Source organism: Ostrinia furnacalis, unplaced genomic scaffold, assembly GCF_004193835.3.
Source record: "Ostrinia furnacalis isolate ACB-3 unplaced genomic scaffold, ASM419383v2 OfSCF5329, whole genome shotgun sequence".
Lineage (NCBI taxonomy): Eukaryota > Metazoa > Arthropoda > Insecta > Lepidoptera > Crambidae > Ostrinia > Ostrinia furnacalis.
The window spans coordinates 106632-123040 of record NW_021135568.1 but is presented as its reverse complement, the minus strand read 5'-3'; the positions used below and the strand labels follow the sequence as shown (position 1 = coordinate 123040).

At 35.0% G+C, this 16409-nt stretch overlaps 1 protein-coding gene across 5 annotated transcripts in view; it reads left to right on the top strand.

Annotated features, from left to right (window-relative positions):
• The first annotated feature begins 551 nt into the window (after nucleotides 1-551).
• Atg1 (serine/threonine-protein kinase unc-51-like protein Atg1) overlaps nucleotides 552-16409 on the top strand; it is a 47247-nt gene continuing 31389 nt past the window's right edge. For 2 of the 5 annotated variants that reach the window (XM_028315838.1, XM_028315836.1), the window contains exons 1-2: nucleotides 553-961; nucleotides 5085-5261. In XM_028315838.1, coding sequence (XP_028171639.1) covers nucleotides 836-961; nucleotides 5085-5261 — 303 coding nt within the window. In that variant the 5' untranslated portion in view covers nucleotides 553-835. Of the gene's footprint in view, nucleotides 962-5084; nucleotides 5262-16409 lie in introns of all 5 variants that reach the window. The other 3 variants (XM_028315837.1, XM_028315839.1, XM_028315840.1) reach the window with 3 other exon arrangements.

The window sequence follows — 16409 nt, the reverse complement described above, 5'->3', positions numbered from 1 at the left end:
GCGTCAACCTTAATTATAATATTTTCAGCACTGCTGGCTGGCAAGCATGCTATATAACCGAGTAATAATTATGGAGAAGGCTTTATATAAATCCCCCTCTTCATACTTTTTGACCATAAACGTATAGATGCTTTCTTTTCACATCCCAGATTTTCTAATAGATTTATTTCGTTAAAACATAATATTAGGCTGAGTTAAAACATAAGGCTGAGCCCCGATTACGGTAACTTTTAACGTTCCAATCCAGCCGCGTTTCTGATTCTGCAATACGATTGGTCAAAACAGCTGACGGACGTACGCTGTTGCCTGTTGAACGACCAATCGTATCGCAGAATCGAGAAGCGTGTCTGGATTGGAAACGTTAAAAGTTACCGTAATCGGGGCTCTGAGTTGCACATTGACGTTGATCGTACAATTAAGCCGTATAACAATATCAAGCACAATGGAATTTATTGAAATATGCCATAAGACTTCTCCACTGGTAGTAAAATCGAAGACTGCAGATAGCTAGATTTTATTAAACCTACCAAATTAATATTATTTCTACCATGATATAATGGCAACACCGTTTTCTACTCCGCAAAATCAACACAAAATAAAATCACTTTTCCACATTTTGCATTCGTTGTGTGTTGTGTTGATGATGATACATCTGTAACAATGATTATTTAGCTAGTGATTCGAGTGAAACTTTATTATAAATGGAGACTAGGAAGTGATTAGGAGCTTACTGTGATCAGAATGTAGCACTTAGTCAAGTTCCCAATCCATAATATTCAGATAAAATATTGATCTTTTGTTGAACTTGGACTGTAAATAAATATAAACTGTGAAAATGTCCGTGGTTAAGGGAAAACTGGTGAAAATGGAAGTTATTCAAGTGGGTGAATATGAATTCACCAAACAAGATATTATTGGACATGGGGCGTTTGCCATGGTGTACAAAGGAAGGAAGAGAAAGGTACGTAGCAAGATCGTCACTTTTCATTGTTCTTGCACTTCTCGCTCTACCTGTGTTTTCCGTAACATTACAACAGTCAATGATCAATGTATGCAGCTAAAAATGTTATTGTTTTGACTTCCTCGCCCCGCATTATTGATCTTGTTTCTGGCGATGTGGGTGGTAGTAATGATGATGCGTCGCTAATTATTAGGTGCATTTGTCAAAATTGGTGAATTGCGTGTGTTTATTTATTGAACTTGTAATGATACTGTAGAAATATCTAACCTACACTAATAAAACATTAGCCATTTTATTTAACAACATCAGCTGATATTACACTTTGTTTATAAATAGAAATACAAATGGTGTATACTGCCAAGATTTTATTTGAAGATTCTTTGCTTTGTATTTACTAAAACTCAATATCATTAGAAATATTATGGTTTCTAATTTAAAAGATAAGTTAGTAAAATCTATAATATTTACACTGCTAAAACTGCTATTGAATATTTATTTGATTATTTATGTTCTTAACCATTTTCCCAAACTATTAAAATGTACATTACTATCTACACAGGTAAGAAACATTTAATAATAATGGAATTCTACGCCTTAAACAAATGTATATTTTGTGACTTATAAACTATGCCTATACAGAAATTCTAGGCAAATAAAAAAAAACCACTGGTTACCTAGCTCCGGTACTAACACAATGGACAGAATAAAATGCTATTCAATATTTTGTGATAAAACTGGTAAATGCTTTATTACAAAACATTGATTGGGTAAAAATATTAGTTTAAAAAAATGACACATGGTTTCCAAAGTAGTATTTCCAGTAACATTTTTATATTATATCTAATACCTATATTTTATAATTCTTTGTTAATTTATCTTCTAGCCCATGCAACATGAAAGTTAGTCAGTGTATACATATATAGGAAACTTGTACATTCAAACAGCTGCTCCATGCCATTCCAGTTTTGCAGCTGGTTTTAACTAGGCCACATGTCTATAATTAATGCTTACATTTTATTGCACCTTGTATGTTGTTAAGAAACTAGAAAAATATGCTATAATAAAATTTATCAACATTTGTTATTTTAATATGAATTTATTCTTTAGTTTAGATACATTTTTTGCATGGCATTTATCTTGGTAATTTTAAATAAAATAATAAAAAATAAATAAACATTATTATTTGAATATTATTGTTTTGATAATTAGCAATACCAGTAACCATAATATAGGAAAGTCATTTATGTTGTTTCATTACACAGTTTAAACACATTACACAAATCACCATCCATTTTGTTATTTAATTAGATGTTATAAGTACTCAATAGATAGGTATGTACCTACTATACCATTTAAATCAATGTTCATAAATTCCTTGGTACCAGACCTATGATGAGAGAAAGGAAAAACAAAGTGGTGGTGGCTTTACATACCAGTCACACCACTTGCTTTCTTTAGTTTGGATTAATAACACCAGGTAGAGCCAATAACATATTTAGGCTCTTCTTTTTGAGCCTCTATGCTATAGCTGGAGTGAGTCTTTTTATTTATGGACACAAAACATTGTTCTTGCTTTACAAGCCTACATAATTACTTTTCTATTCAACTTCTTTTCTGAGGCCCTATTCTGAAAATAATATGGAATGTTGGATATCAGTCTTTCTCTCTGTGTGATGCAACACAAAGACAACTGAATATAGAAACAAAATTGTAGCATACAGAATAGCCTCACTGATCACGACGAGTAATAACCTCATAAGAGGATACTTTTTTCTCTGGTAAACAAATTGACCGCAGGTAACCTTTCGTACAGTACCACGACAGTACCAACAAGCTACTCTTTTAAAAGCTATTTTTTGTCATGGTGACACACAACCAACAAGACTGATATGTAATTTAATCTATTCTTCTCCATGTCTGTAGTTCAATAAAAAACATTTTCTACATACTCATGTTAGCTAGAGCTACTTATTATTAGATACCTACTTAATACAACTGTTTGGTCCCTGAAAATGTACCTACTTATGTCCCTTTAGACGTCATAGACACTCCTGTCGGTTGGGTATGGTCAGTGGTCGTCTTACTTCGGTAGATGGGTCGGGTTTCGCGCTTTGTTCGGAAGTCCCCAGGAGTGGGACAAAGAGTTTTTGAACAATAGGACACGCACCGCGAGCCCCAAGGGCACTACGCTAGACACGTGCGGTGCGCACGCGAATAGGCAACAAAAATGCAGTGCCGACTTGCGCCGGAGCAGAACGATTCAGCTCGTACGTCACTTCTTGAGAATAGGCACTTATTAAACTTAGATCCTTTGAGTTATCTTTTTATTAATATTCTTCTAATAAAATGTACTCTCCACAAAGTAAATAGAAACAAAAGATGTATGCTGGTGGTTAGTCACGAATGTCACGCACGATAGACCAATCTACGGAACAGGGAATTCAATCGATTCATAATGTCCTTGAGAAATGCGTGTAATAGCAACACTACCTATGCAGTCTTAATTAATATAGACTAAGCAAAATAATGTTCCCAGTAAGTAGGACCTAATTGGTAGCTAAACTTTTAGTTCTTACCTTGGGATATAGCCTTTAACCTATATCTTAGATACTCTTACAACATGGCACTGTTTATGAATAAACTTTAGGTACTTACATAAAATGATTCAGATCAGTAGAATAGGTAATCGTAGAAGACACAGTATCCAACTAAAAATAAAATTAATTAGGTACTAGAATAATCGTTTTTTAAATCAATTTCTCATTAAAAACATTTTATCAACCAAAATAGGAACTTGCCTATCCACTTAAATCTAAAACGCTATCTTAGAAAAACAATATGACGTAGGTGAGTAGGTACCTACCAGGCTGTACCTACCCAAATATCGCTGGAAGAAAAATACCTACTACATTCAGCAGAGGATACCCAGGCACGAAACTGTTGGTTGATATCTACATTGCCTAATGACTTCTAATTCAGAATTGCATTTGGTAAAGTAGGTATATTTATATGCAATGCAATAATTAGATTGTCCAAACATTTGATTATCCCTGTACGAATGAACTTTGTATAGAAGTAGGTCAAACTGTTACCGACACGGAGGAATGCATGCCGAAGCTAATGTTAGCCCGGCGCGAAGGTGCCTCCTTTCCTCGGTTACTAAATACGAAGGCAGTTCAGAATATTGAAATTCATAAAATATGATTATGAAGCATTGCCAAAAGTATTACGCTCCCTTGAAGATTGAAATGTACAGGAAAAACTATTTAAAATGGATAATAAGACATGGTAGTTCTTATCAGTCGGTCGAAGTCAGGAAGATGTAAGCTATATAGACCTTGGATGGCGTGCATGTGAATACTCTACCCGCCCACCTGCAACGGCCTTATGCAACGCTCGCTGCACTTACGTTATCATTTTACAAAGGCGACTAGTAATTATAAATAATGTCTGAGTAGATACCTACTTACTGTTGTGCAAGCGTCGTCGTGTCTCAATCTCAGCTGCGACTATAGGTCACAGAATTTATACGATTGGCAGGCAATATAGTTGGATTATTACCGTACCCCATCGATACATTTTATGTCTAAGTATTTTTTATTATATTCCCTTCAATCTTTTATTACTATAGAGATGAGTTTCTTACTTAAAATGCACTTACGCGGACAATCAAATTGCTCAATTCAGATCAATTATGACGTCACGGTAATATTGGGATCAGTATTGTTGAAGTAGGCATACGATGTAACCCTGTATAAGGTCACCTAAACAAATTAACTGACGTATAGGACACAACCTGGTGGTAGACTTTTATGGTGGCTAACACTGGCTACTATGTATGATGATAACGCTCATGCAATGCACTATGCGTTCCTATAAGTTATTTAATTAGTAACAACATTTATAGGTCTTGTTGTAGCAACATCTTGTGGTAATAAATATGCACTGATATAATTAGCCTGTGTATTTTCTCCCACGACGCAAACAGTAACTGTGTGAACTAATGTTTACGTTGTAACCATTATTTTGTTTCGTCTCATTAAATCTTAAACTTTTATTGCGTGCCTGATTAAATACCTAATTACAAAATATATGCTAATGATAATGTAATTTATGTTCACAGAATCCGTCGCAATCAGTGGCTGTGAAGGTGGTTACTAAGAAAGGCATCCAAAAAGCCTCAGAAATTCTCGTTAAGGAGATCAAAATTCTACGAGAATTGACAGCGCTCCACCACACGAACCTCGTGGCTATGCACGACTGTATGGACAGCCCGGCTTATGTCTACGTCGTCATGGAGGTGAGTCATTTATATTTGCCAGCAACCGCAATTCTTGACAGTGTTGTTCACATAAACTGTCTCCCAATAACGAAACCACTGACGGAAAACAATCCACGAAGTAGGTAGCTGATAATTAATCAGCAATTTTTAATGCATTTTACCATTCCGCGACTCCGCGTTATTCATCACCATGAAATAGATAAGGATCATCATAATAGAAAGGGGAACGTGCATGTTAGATTGATTGATTTGTGTTTAAAACTGAACTACTGCGGGCACGCACCAGCACACACATAGCGTGTTAGTGACGTGTTTGCCAAACATTGCCGAAACAGAAATAACTCCCCTAAAGGAACACCACTGCTCGCTCACTAATCCAATTTATTTTCGGAAACCAGACCGCATTAATTTTTGGTTATTCTGTTGAAAAGGGTGATGTCATGTTACTGTACGATAAACTTAGTATAGTCTGACAAAATGGTTATCGTGTCACCCACACACGTGCTCGTGGGACAGACAGTATCAAAAAAACATTCTTCATCCTTAGATAAATCCCTTCTTATCTTTATACGGCTTATAAAAACAACATGAACCATGGAATTATATTGTTTTCTTACCTAGCAGCAACATTACTAATAATCGGGTATGTTTCTTCATTAATAACTATGCGTGGTATGTAAATAATTAATTCTTACATAGGTACCCAGTATCAATGAGTTGCTTCATCACGGACGTTAACATGCGAATGCATGAAATGTATTCGTTTAGAAATGGCCAAACAGTTACAGTTAGTTGACCGGCCTTTTCGTTTCTTTGTCTGCCTATTTTCATTAAACTTTTCTATGATAATTCAATATTTCCTGAATAGGTATAGATTCCACTTATGAATAATTTACTAGCTCTATTAGCCAGTTTGGTCCGCCAGTTAAATCGGTATTATGGTTAAAGGTAAATTCACATTTAAATGCTTTTTGGCCAATTTTTATGACCTATAAAATGTGGCATACTTATAGATATTTAAATGAATGATTAGCACCCTTATTAAGTATGTTTAAATTGACTCATTCGATTACAATTAATTTATTTATTATCAACAAGCCGACCATAAAACACGAATGACCCGGAATCATAATTAACATACAATGTGAATCTGCGTTTCAGCTTTACATTCGGCATAATTACCAGGAACTTCAAAGTCAAACTACTAATCGTTAGCATTAGGTGCTGCTGCCTGTTAACCCAATGGCCTTGCCCTTAATCCATTCTCGATAACGCGACATCGCAATAAGTAACATTATGTATTTGTAGAGCACTTTGGCGTGATGCTCTACAAATTCACAGTGCTTTTCAGTTACGTCCTGACTCCTGTCCTACTCAAGAAGCTTTATCAAACAATAGGCGTAACCATAATAAACTGAATTTATAATGAATGAATAGTGGACTGGTCTCATCAGCGCTATGGACGCCTTCCGCGTTTTGATCGGGCACGCGAATTTGTGGCAAGGTCACGTGGCTATAGATAAACTTGCCCACGAACCTTCAAGCACGCTGCTGCTGCGTGAACGCCGGCCAGCCGCCCGCGACGGTCGTTGTCACCGCCAGCGTACCACTAACGATCCAAATAAAATTCGCGGCAACAGCTAGACAGCTACGATGCTTATTGCGCAGCTAAATGCCGTAATAGGTCAAGGGGACCTCAATAAAAAGATTAGTCTGATAAAGAACAGACAATGTACGAATGTAAGGACTCTTATCTCGCGCTGAGCTTCTCTGGTCATCGTAACGTTGACTTCTGTTCTGGGGTCGGTCCAACTCACGGCTAGGCTGGCCTACTAACCTCTATATTATCAGATATTTTATTGCTATAATTATTATCCTCAACAGTATATCAAACATTTGATTATGAATGCACCTACTTAATAATTATATCAATGAACTGACTGAATTAATACCTATGTCATTTTTATTTTTAAAATCTATTTTGATTGTTGCATTCTGTTCAGAACATGTGTACTTATGTACTTATCTAACCCATATGTAATTGTTCTATTCGAAGCTTTGGTCGCGCGCCTCTATGTCTGTATGTATTCTCACACGTGTTGCGTGCGCGACCGCCGACATGACGCAGTCGTAGCCCACGACGTATATCTGCCTCGTGTCAACCTAACAGCTTCTATAGTCACCTCTTCTGTTATGAAAAGTCTAGAACCTAGATAACATAAATGCGCAATAATTATAATGTTCATGAACTACGTAAAAGAAAGTGGAATGAACAAACAAAACATGTTTTTATCAATCGGGTATTTATTTGAGCTGTCGAAGGCATGAACCTGTAAACAAAAACAGATTTTGTTAAGTTAAAAAATAGATAAATATTACATTCCTCGAACCGATAAGACTGCATAGTTTATTTTTGGTCTTTGTTGTTTTGTCTCTAATACACAAGCACCTACTTACACTCAAATAAAAACATAGAATGCTGCTGTATTTGCTACTACATACAAGGACCGCAACGTTTGAAAATAGACCTACCGGCAATCAAATTTTCTATGAGCAGCAAGGATATACCTATTTAATTGCACAAAATAATTACATGCCTGCCTACAGTGAATCAGAGTTAAGTGCTCTACTTAAATAAAACCTACATGTAGAGATTTAGTTGATGGAATTATGTGTATGTATGTACATATTTACTTTTATTTTTATTTCTAACAATTAAAATAAATTTTCACGGAGACGTCACTGTCTTTCTGATAATTCAAGAATGAGAGAGAAACGTAGTATACCTTTTGTTATTTATAGTTTTTTATTAAAGAATTCTTTCTTTTACTGCTGAGATAGTTCAGAATTATTAATTAATTATTTTCTACTTATCATTAGGGTCGCCTAATAGGTTTCATGCTTTGATTGCGCTGACCCTGAACACCAGACGTTAATTAGAATTCGAAGTGAAGCAGACGCGGATCCGCCTTAGCCTATATTAGATCATCTTTGTTATTATTCAGTCTATCTGACATGAATCCCAACGAGATAAGTGGAAGATGTACAGTATCTAGAAAGTAGTAGTAAACGACTTCAAAACACTATTTTATCAGGCATCGTCATGATAAATAAAAAAAGATTGATATTAACATCTCATATTCCCTCTGTTTGCTGAAGTGTGTGTCTGTTGTTAACTTTTTATTATTATTATTTTTGTTTTAACTATGTAACTTTACAGCAAACTCCTGATATTCTTTTGTCTTCTTCTTTATTATTCCAAGGTAATAAGTATTTAAATTGTTTGAATTTCAAATTATTTCATTACCATACACAATATTTTCATTATTTTGTGATTTTGAGAAAAGTCTTTTATTTACATGCAAAAACCTTAGGATGATAGAGCATATTATTATCTGGTTTGGAACAAGACCAGTAGAGTGCCTCGCTCTGTGTACAAAGCCAAGGCGAGTTCATTGGCACGTTTTTCTTTCGGCCGAGTCAGTCAGTACCTACCTACCTACTTAATTAAGCGTGGCTAGTCGCCATGACTGCTGTCGACTCGACCATGACTTCACCAATTATGCGAGTTATTAATATAAAGTTGTATTTAAAACATGTCTTTTTCACGTCAGCTCTCTTTGAAATTTATTTTGCTATTTACATACTAAGACGTAATAATGAATGTACTGACTATTTAAAAAACATAATATAAGCATAAGGTAGAATGACTGAACAACGTCGTGTTTCATTTCCATGATGCGAATGAAATCATAAATTATCTCACAGCGGTAAAAAATCAAACACGGAAGAGTTCGCAATTGCGTCGCTAATACGGCTATAGCAGCTGCTTTAGCTACGAGTACATAGACAGCATACCATTTAATGTTCGCTACTAAAAACTCTTTGGGCGACGGTTGTTACGGAGTTAAACATTAGAATTTATTCAAATTATCATACGAATTTTTACTGTTTACCTTATAAAAGCAGCGGAATTATGTATTTTAAACATGACCCCAATATCAGTGTAGAGACATGTCTACCTTTTAAACCACCCGGAACAGTAAAATAGGAAGTAAATAAACACAATGTAGAGAAACATGCAAACTCCAAAAAGGCTTAAACAAATATTTTTTGTTATGAAAACTATATTATGATGACGCATATTACGTATCATTCGACGTCACTTATTTCGAGACCAAACAAACAATATTTATCAATAAGACAAACAACAAAATTATAATTTAAAGCTACCTTTTAGTATCACAATAACATGCTTATGCCAACAAGCCTAGTTTAATGTATGAACTTGAAGCTTCAGACAGAGCTTCTCATTGCAATTACTATATTGCATTTGCATTGACTCTATCGGACATCAATCCGATATTTAGGCTTACAGTGTTCTTCTATTGATCTTATCTATTGATTAATTTTAGTCTACAATGTCCTAACGAAACTTGAACCTATCGTAATAGTTAATACATTTTTTTTCATCTTCGTATAAGACCTCTTTATCGCAAAGTTTTTATTTATTATCTATGACCACGGAGGCGGAAAGTGTTTTGAGTTATCTTATGTGTGACTATTTATATTATTATATGGATGGATGTAGACAGTGTAAACTATCACTATCAAAGTGTACGATTATGCAAGATAAGAGCACGCGCGTGTGTGTATGTTTTGGCTCACGCTCAACGCGAGGCGCGCGGCGTGTTGTGAATGCGCACTGTGCCTGCGCAAGTGCACACTGCACAGCATTGGGTAAAACAATTGAGAAATTCTGATATTTTGTCGTAGTAATTTGTTCAAAAGCCAACTCCTAAATCTATTGTACACTCAGCGGCACGGAATTTGGCCCAAGCCTAAACAACCAGATATGAGGCCAAATAGGTGTTGTATACCTATGTTTCGTGTGACATGTTAACAGAACATTTGTTTTTGTTAATTTAAGAGCCTAGATTCTTAAAAAATGCGTCTGTTTAACTTTTTTGACTCTAGAAACGCATTTCGTTGTCGGAGCGCAAAGAGTACGGGTAAGTTTAAATTCGATATTAAATGTTGTAAGGGGTTGCGTTTTCTTTTTCGTTTTTAAATTAATCTTAGGGCTATTCTCGTTTCCATAATTTGAGAAAAATGCCTATTACTCCAGCTCAAGTTGCTCAAATAGTTTTGCTTAGAATTGAAGGGCGTATGCAGCGGGAGATGGCTGAAACTTAAAATTTATCGCGTACAAACTTAAGATATGGGTTAAAACGGTATGAGCAGACCGCCCTTTATACAAGAAGACCAAGAAGTGGGGAATTAAGGTGTATGTCAGCGCGCGATGACCGGATTATCGTACTTGCAATATCAAGAAATCGGGTTCTCGCTGCGGTTGAGATACGCCAGCGTTTACAAACAGCAAGTCCAGTGAATGTCACTGAGCACACAATAAGAAGAAAGATGGAGGAACATAACCTGCATACTCGAAGACCAGCTCGAGGACTAGAACTTCTCCCATAACTTCGCGAAGTGCGACTTACGTTTTCTAGAAAACACGAAAATTGGACGTTAGACTAATGGAGTAAAGTTCTATGGATCGATGATTGCAGAGACACCTTAAAAGCTCCAGACGGCCGTGGAAGTGTATGGAGGAGGTGCAGAGAAGAGTTAGTACGCAAACAGACAGTTTTTATAAAGATTTTACTCCATTAGTCTAACGTCCAATTTGCATGTTCTCTAGTAAACGTAAGTCGCACTTCGTGAAGTTATGGGAGAAGTTCTAGTCCTCGAGCTGGTTTTAGAGTATGCAGGTTATATTCCTCCATCCTTCTTCTTATTGTATGCTCAGTGACATTCACTAGGCTTGCTGTTTGTAAACGCTGGTGTATCACAAACGTAGTGAGAACCCAATTTATTGATATTGCAAGTACGATAATCTGGTCATCACGCGCTGACATACACCTTAATTCCCTACTTTTTGGTCTTCTTGTGTAAAGGGCGATCTGGTCATGCCTTTTTACCGTGTATCTTAAGTTTGTATGCGATAAATTTAAAGTTTCAGCCATCTCCCGCTGCATACGCCTTTGACTTCTAAGCAACACTAATAGAGCAACTTGAGCTGCAGTAATGGGCATTATTCTCAAATTATGGAAACGAGAATAACCCTAAGATTAATTCAAAAACATAAAAGAAAACGCCAAACCCTTACAACATTTAATATCGAATTTAAACTTACCCGTACTCTTTGCGCTCCGACAACGAAATGCGTTTCTAGAGTCAAAAAAGTTAAACAGACGCATTTTTTTTAAGAATCTAGGCTCTTAAATTAACAAAAACAAATGTTCTGTTAACATGTCACATGAAACTTAGGTATACAACACCTATTTGGCCTCATATCTGGTTGTTTAGGCTTGGGCCAAATTCCGTGCCGCTGAGTGTATTTATTACATGAACACGACGGCTACGAAGTCATTAGGTACATTAATTTTCAAATAAATGATTTAATTGTTATCGACGTTTTCATTTAAGAAAATGCATAACTTACCTAATTAGTTCAATAAAATTAGTAAAATAATTTATAATTAATGAAAACTTGATTCTGATCTATGATACCTTGTTAGTCATTTAATACCTACTACTCATAACAGTTAATCTAAAATTAAAAAACAATGCCTTTTATTCTTTTCTTATAAAAAAAAGACTTTATTAAAAAACACTATAATTTTGCTAAACAGATTAAAAACGCGGATCGACTACAACGACCCCTATCATTCAGGGTATCATGTATAAATTGGATTGACATGAGCTTATTTGAGTGAGTGCATTGTCTAAACAGTGCGCTGCATTGCAGGACTTGCCCATGTATTGGACACAGTTCTATTTTAAAATGTATTATTTGCATTATGAATAGTAATTCAATTAACATCAGAATTATCGCATGCGTTACTGTAAAGTTTACATTTATTTAGGGGCAGATAAATATGTAAATTATAACCTAAGCACAGCACCCACGTCCCACATATATCTAAAAAGAATTGCAGCGTGCATTTAATTGGATGATGTAATATTTTAGAGATATCAGTGTACCTACCTAGTCGGTAAATTATGCTATAGTATAGTAGTTGGGTGGGACACGAGCAGATAGAGTCAGCTGGTGACCTCGTGGGCGCATTAGTGATCTGCGTGGAGCGCTCTCGGGGCCCTACGCGGCTCTCTCGCACGTGGATGGACGATTCTACGTTTATACAGACTATAGTTAGTTTAGTTAACATGGCTTCCTGTTAAATGCGTAACTGGATTAGTCAATGAATTTCCCATTTTAATAAATAAGCGGATATGATGATGTTTCAGGGATTTCAATAAAAGTACCTGTATTAAAACCAATTAAATGATGGATTCTGCTGCTGTTTAATATCGCTTGATACAGTTTTATCAGTCTTACTTAATACGTTTTTAATGAACCGATTTAATTTAAAAACACTAGTTTTGAACGTAGCAGAGTATTTCTCAAAAAAAATGTACATTTTGAAAAAAAAAAGTGTGCTTTGAAACAGTTCAAAAGTTTTATATTTATAAATCATCACACAAAAAAAACACACACACAATTTTGAAGGATGAATATTAATCTTTAAGATAACGAAGAATTATAGCTATAATCCTACTTATTACCAAATATTTAGATATTTTAAAAATAGTCCTTTTTTACCTTTCATACAAAAACCTGTTTGCCACCCTAGCTTTTTCATGTATTTTTGTTTCATAAAATGCGATACATAACTAAATTATTGTAAATTTCTTAGTATTATCGTTCTACAGTAATCGCAGTTTCTGTATCAAATTGATTTTCTATGGGGTGTCATAATGAATTGGCAATTTAAAGCAAAAAAACAAAATGAGTCGCTCTCATTTACTATTTCGTTATTTACTCTTTAGTTACGATTTATTTCTACTTTCCCATGGTTTCTGAACAATTCCGTATTTATTTTACACGGACAACAATAGCTGCACTCTGAATGGCTGTTGGCCTGACGTCTCCGCCATAACATCTATCGCGAAAATTAGTGAAAACGTGTGTGTTTTGTGGGATTACTTTTTCGTAACAGGCAGTAAAATCAGCGATTTTATATAGAACGGTAAGTCTTCATTTAACCATTTTTTGTAATACGTGTGGTACGAACATTTAGTAAGCTTTTATATTTGCTGTAACAAATTTTATCAAAAAAATACTTGTTTCTGATCTCATTTTGTCTAATATTTCGTTACGTTTTTTACGAATTTCGTTACGTTACGAAAAAGTACAACATAATGCTGAGTGTATACTGTTATTACCTGACTAAGCATAGTAATATTCACTACTTAATTTATTTCAAAAAATATAGAGCGTTAATAACAAAAGGATTGGATACTATCTGCTTTACAGAAGTGCCACCAGCAAAAAATTAGCAAATCATTTAGATTACGTTTTTATGTGATTACTTCTTTTGTTTTTTTAGGAATGCCGCCAAAAACCAATGCCGAAAGGCAAAAAGCTTACAGAGAACGACTCAAAATGGATAAACATGATGGAACAAAAATAATTTTATTAAAATAGTATGAATGATTACTCCCTTATTTTATTTCTAACCCCTTAATATTACCCCGTATTTGGGTGCATACTTACAAATATTTCGAATTGAATAAATGAAGAGCATTCACAATATTTCGCCAATGTATAACAAGCCTTATGGCCTTACTATTTCGTTACTACCGTTTCGTTACGTACATTTTTTTGGAGAAATACTCAGCAACAACATTTATGAGAATCATAAAGCGCATATTCATTATAGACATATGAACTAAACGCTATAATGTAGCCGGAATATTTTAATAACAATGCAGTGGAAATTTACATACATATCGTGCAAACAACGGTTTCTAATCTTCTGATGCCTGCACTTTTTATGTAAGAAAGTATGCCTGCGTACTAATACCATTAATGGGTAACGGCAGTCGTCAGACCGAGTCAGTTCCATAACGGTAACACAGTACAGTCGATGCATTTATTTCATGGCATTCATTAAAGACCTCAAATCTCCATGTGTATTACAGACAATACATCGCAAATTCACAATGTATGGCTATGATAATAGAGTCGTGAAATAAATCGAGATACGTTTCAAGAAAGTGTGTGAAGATGACACGAGCGTCGCCAGATAGACTAATCGGCGTGCGTGATTGCGTCAGGCAGACTGGTTTCTCCCGGGCTAGAGTCGCGCTGCGCCCGCGCCCCGGAGCTGGAAAGTGGTGGCGGAAACAGCTTTCTATCCGCACGCTTAATGCTTTTCAAATTATATTGCCATGGATACGCATTTCGATTTTACTCTCGTTTTTCAGTATTTATGCTAGTTGGTTTGAATAGATTGTAACAATTTACCTATCTATCAAATGTGTAGGTACATATTTACTTGAGTGTCACCCTTTTCAACAACAATATTCTGTTGTGAATCATCATATCCAATCATTTCATGCAACTCATTATTATGCGACTAATGAAACTAAGTACATACGTTTATTTTGTTTTCCACTGGTCATACCTTTAACATACCAGATATGTTATTTGCTAACAATAGCTTTACAAACTTAGATTAATAAAGCTTTACAAAACAATTTGACCTACGTAGGAAGATAATACATACAGGTAAACAAGATAGGCAACTGGGTACTTTGGATACAGTATTGACACATTAACTTTTATCACGGAAATATTATATCTACCTCTTTGTAGAGCTGGTCACATGTGACAAAGATCTCATTAGCGCTCTCCTTGTAAAGCTGGCAATGGATATCTAAGAAAACGCTAAATAGCGTTTTCTTTTATGTATGGCACAGATGTTTTGTGAATCGATTGATGAAAGCTCAAGCGAAATAAGGTCAATGAATCTCCAGAACAATCGCAAAGTTATAAATGAAACCAGGTCACTGCACTTGAGTCATCTCATATCACACGTGTCGTTGATCAAAAGGCGAACAAGTGGAATATATGTAGTTATATTTGGTATCAGTGTAGGTAGTACTTTACCGACGTACTGGATAAGCACTACATAGTAGGAGTATATTAAGGCGTCATTTGTTTGTATGTAAAATATACGTATATGCTACGCAGTTGCTGTGAGAGCAACGACCGCAAAACGAGATGCATGTACGTAAAAAATAAACTTACGAAGATAAAAGAGATTCAAGTCATGGATGGAAGCAATTCATCGCTGTAAGACAGAGTCACTGTGTGTCACCTAACGGGATAGCGCGGCATAGGTCAGGTACCCACCCAACCGTATCTACGTACAATATCCGCTTGCGCCTTCTTATTAACTTTTTGTTAACCTTTTTTGTGACGGAAATGCGTTTATGCTAGCTGGTGCATGCATGCTTTAAATGTCAAAGGCCAAAGCAGAACGCGTTTTCAGGAGTACTTCTTTAGGTGTACAAGTAGAAAAACGCTACATTGTTTATGGCTAGTTCAACTTTCGAACCAGATCTTGCACAATTTATGATTACAAAGTTACTAATTAATAATTAGAATTACCTACTAGTAACTGTTTTGATTTAACCGCAGCAAACTTTTTACTACTTAACTATTTTATTATCTGGTTGCATTACGCCTACGGTACATTTAAATTATTTGATAATTTTTAGACGATTCGTCAAATTAATTTACTTTTTTTATGCAATGCCTTAAATACTATAAAATAATGCTGAACTTTTGCATATGAATTAGGAAAGCGTTTAGGTTTCCACTTGTCAACAGTTCCTTTAAATGTTAACAAAAAGATGGAACAAATAAAAATATTAAGATACCTATTATATTACTTTATTACAGTAACAATAAACAAATTAATGCATCTATTTATATAACACAAGTTTCTGTATAAAAATCACTAGTAAAGAAATTTAAAAACAAGTCATTTTAATTTGATTTGTGGCTACATCTGAATATTGTACAACTATGTAACTAACTAGATTATTATTCAATTTTAATTAACGAGACATTAAAAATTTATTACGAACTTTTTTCGCCTGATTCAGGTATTACGTACATAATTATCACAACAATAACTAACAATAAGTATTTGTATTACTTGTAATACCAAAATATTCCACACTAACAAACATAATAAATATTTTTTCTTAATCCAAATAACAAACTTATTTTTATACAATACAATTTAT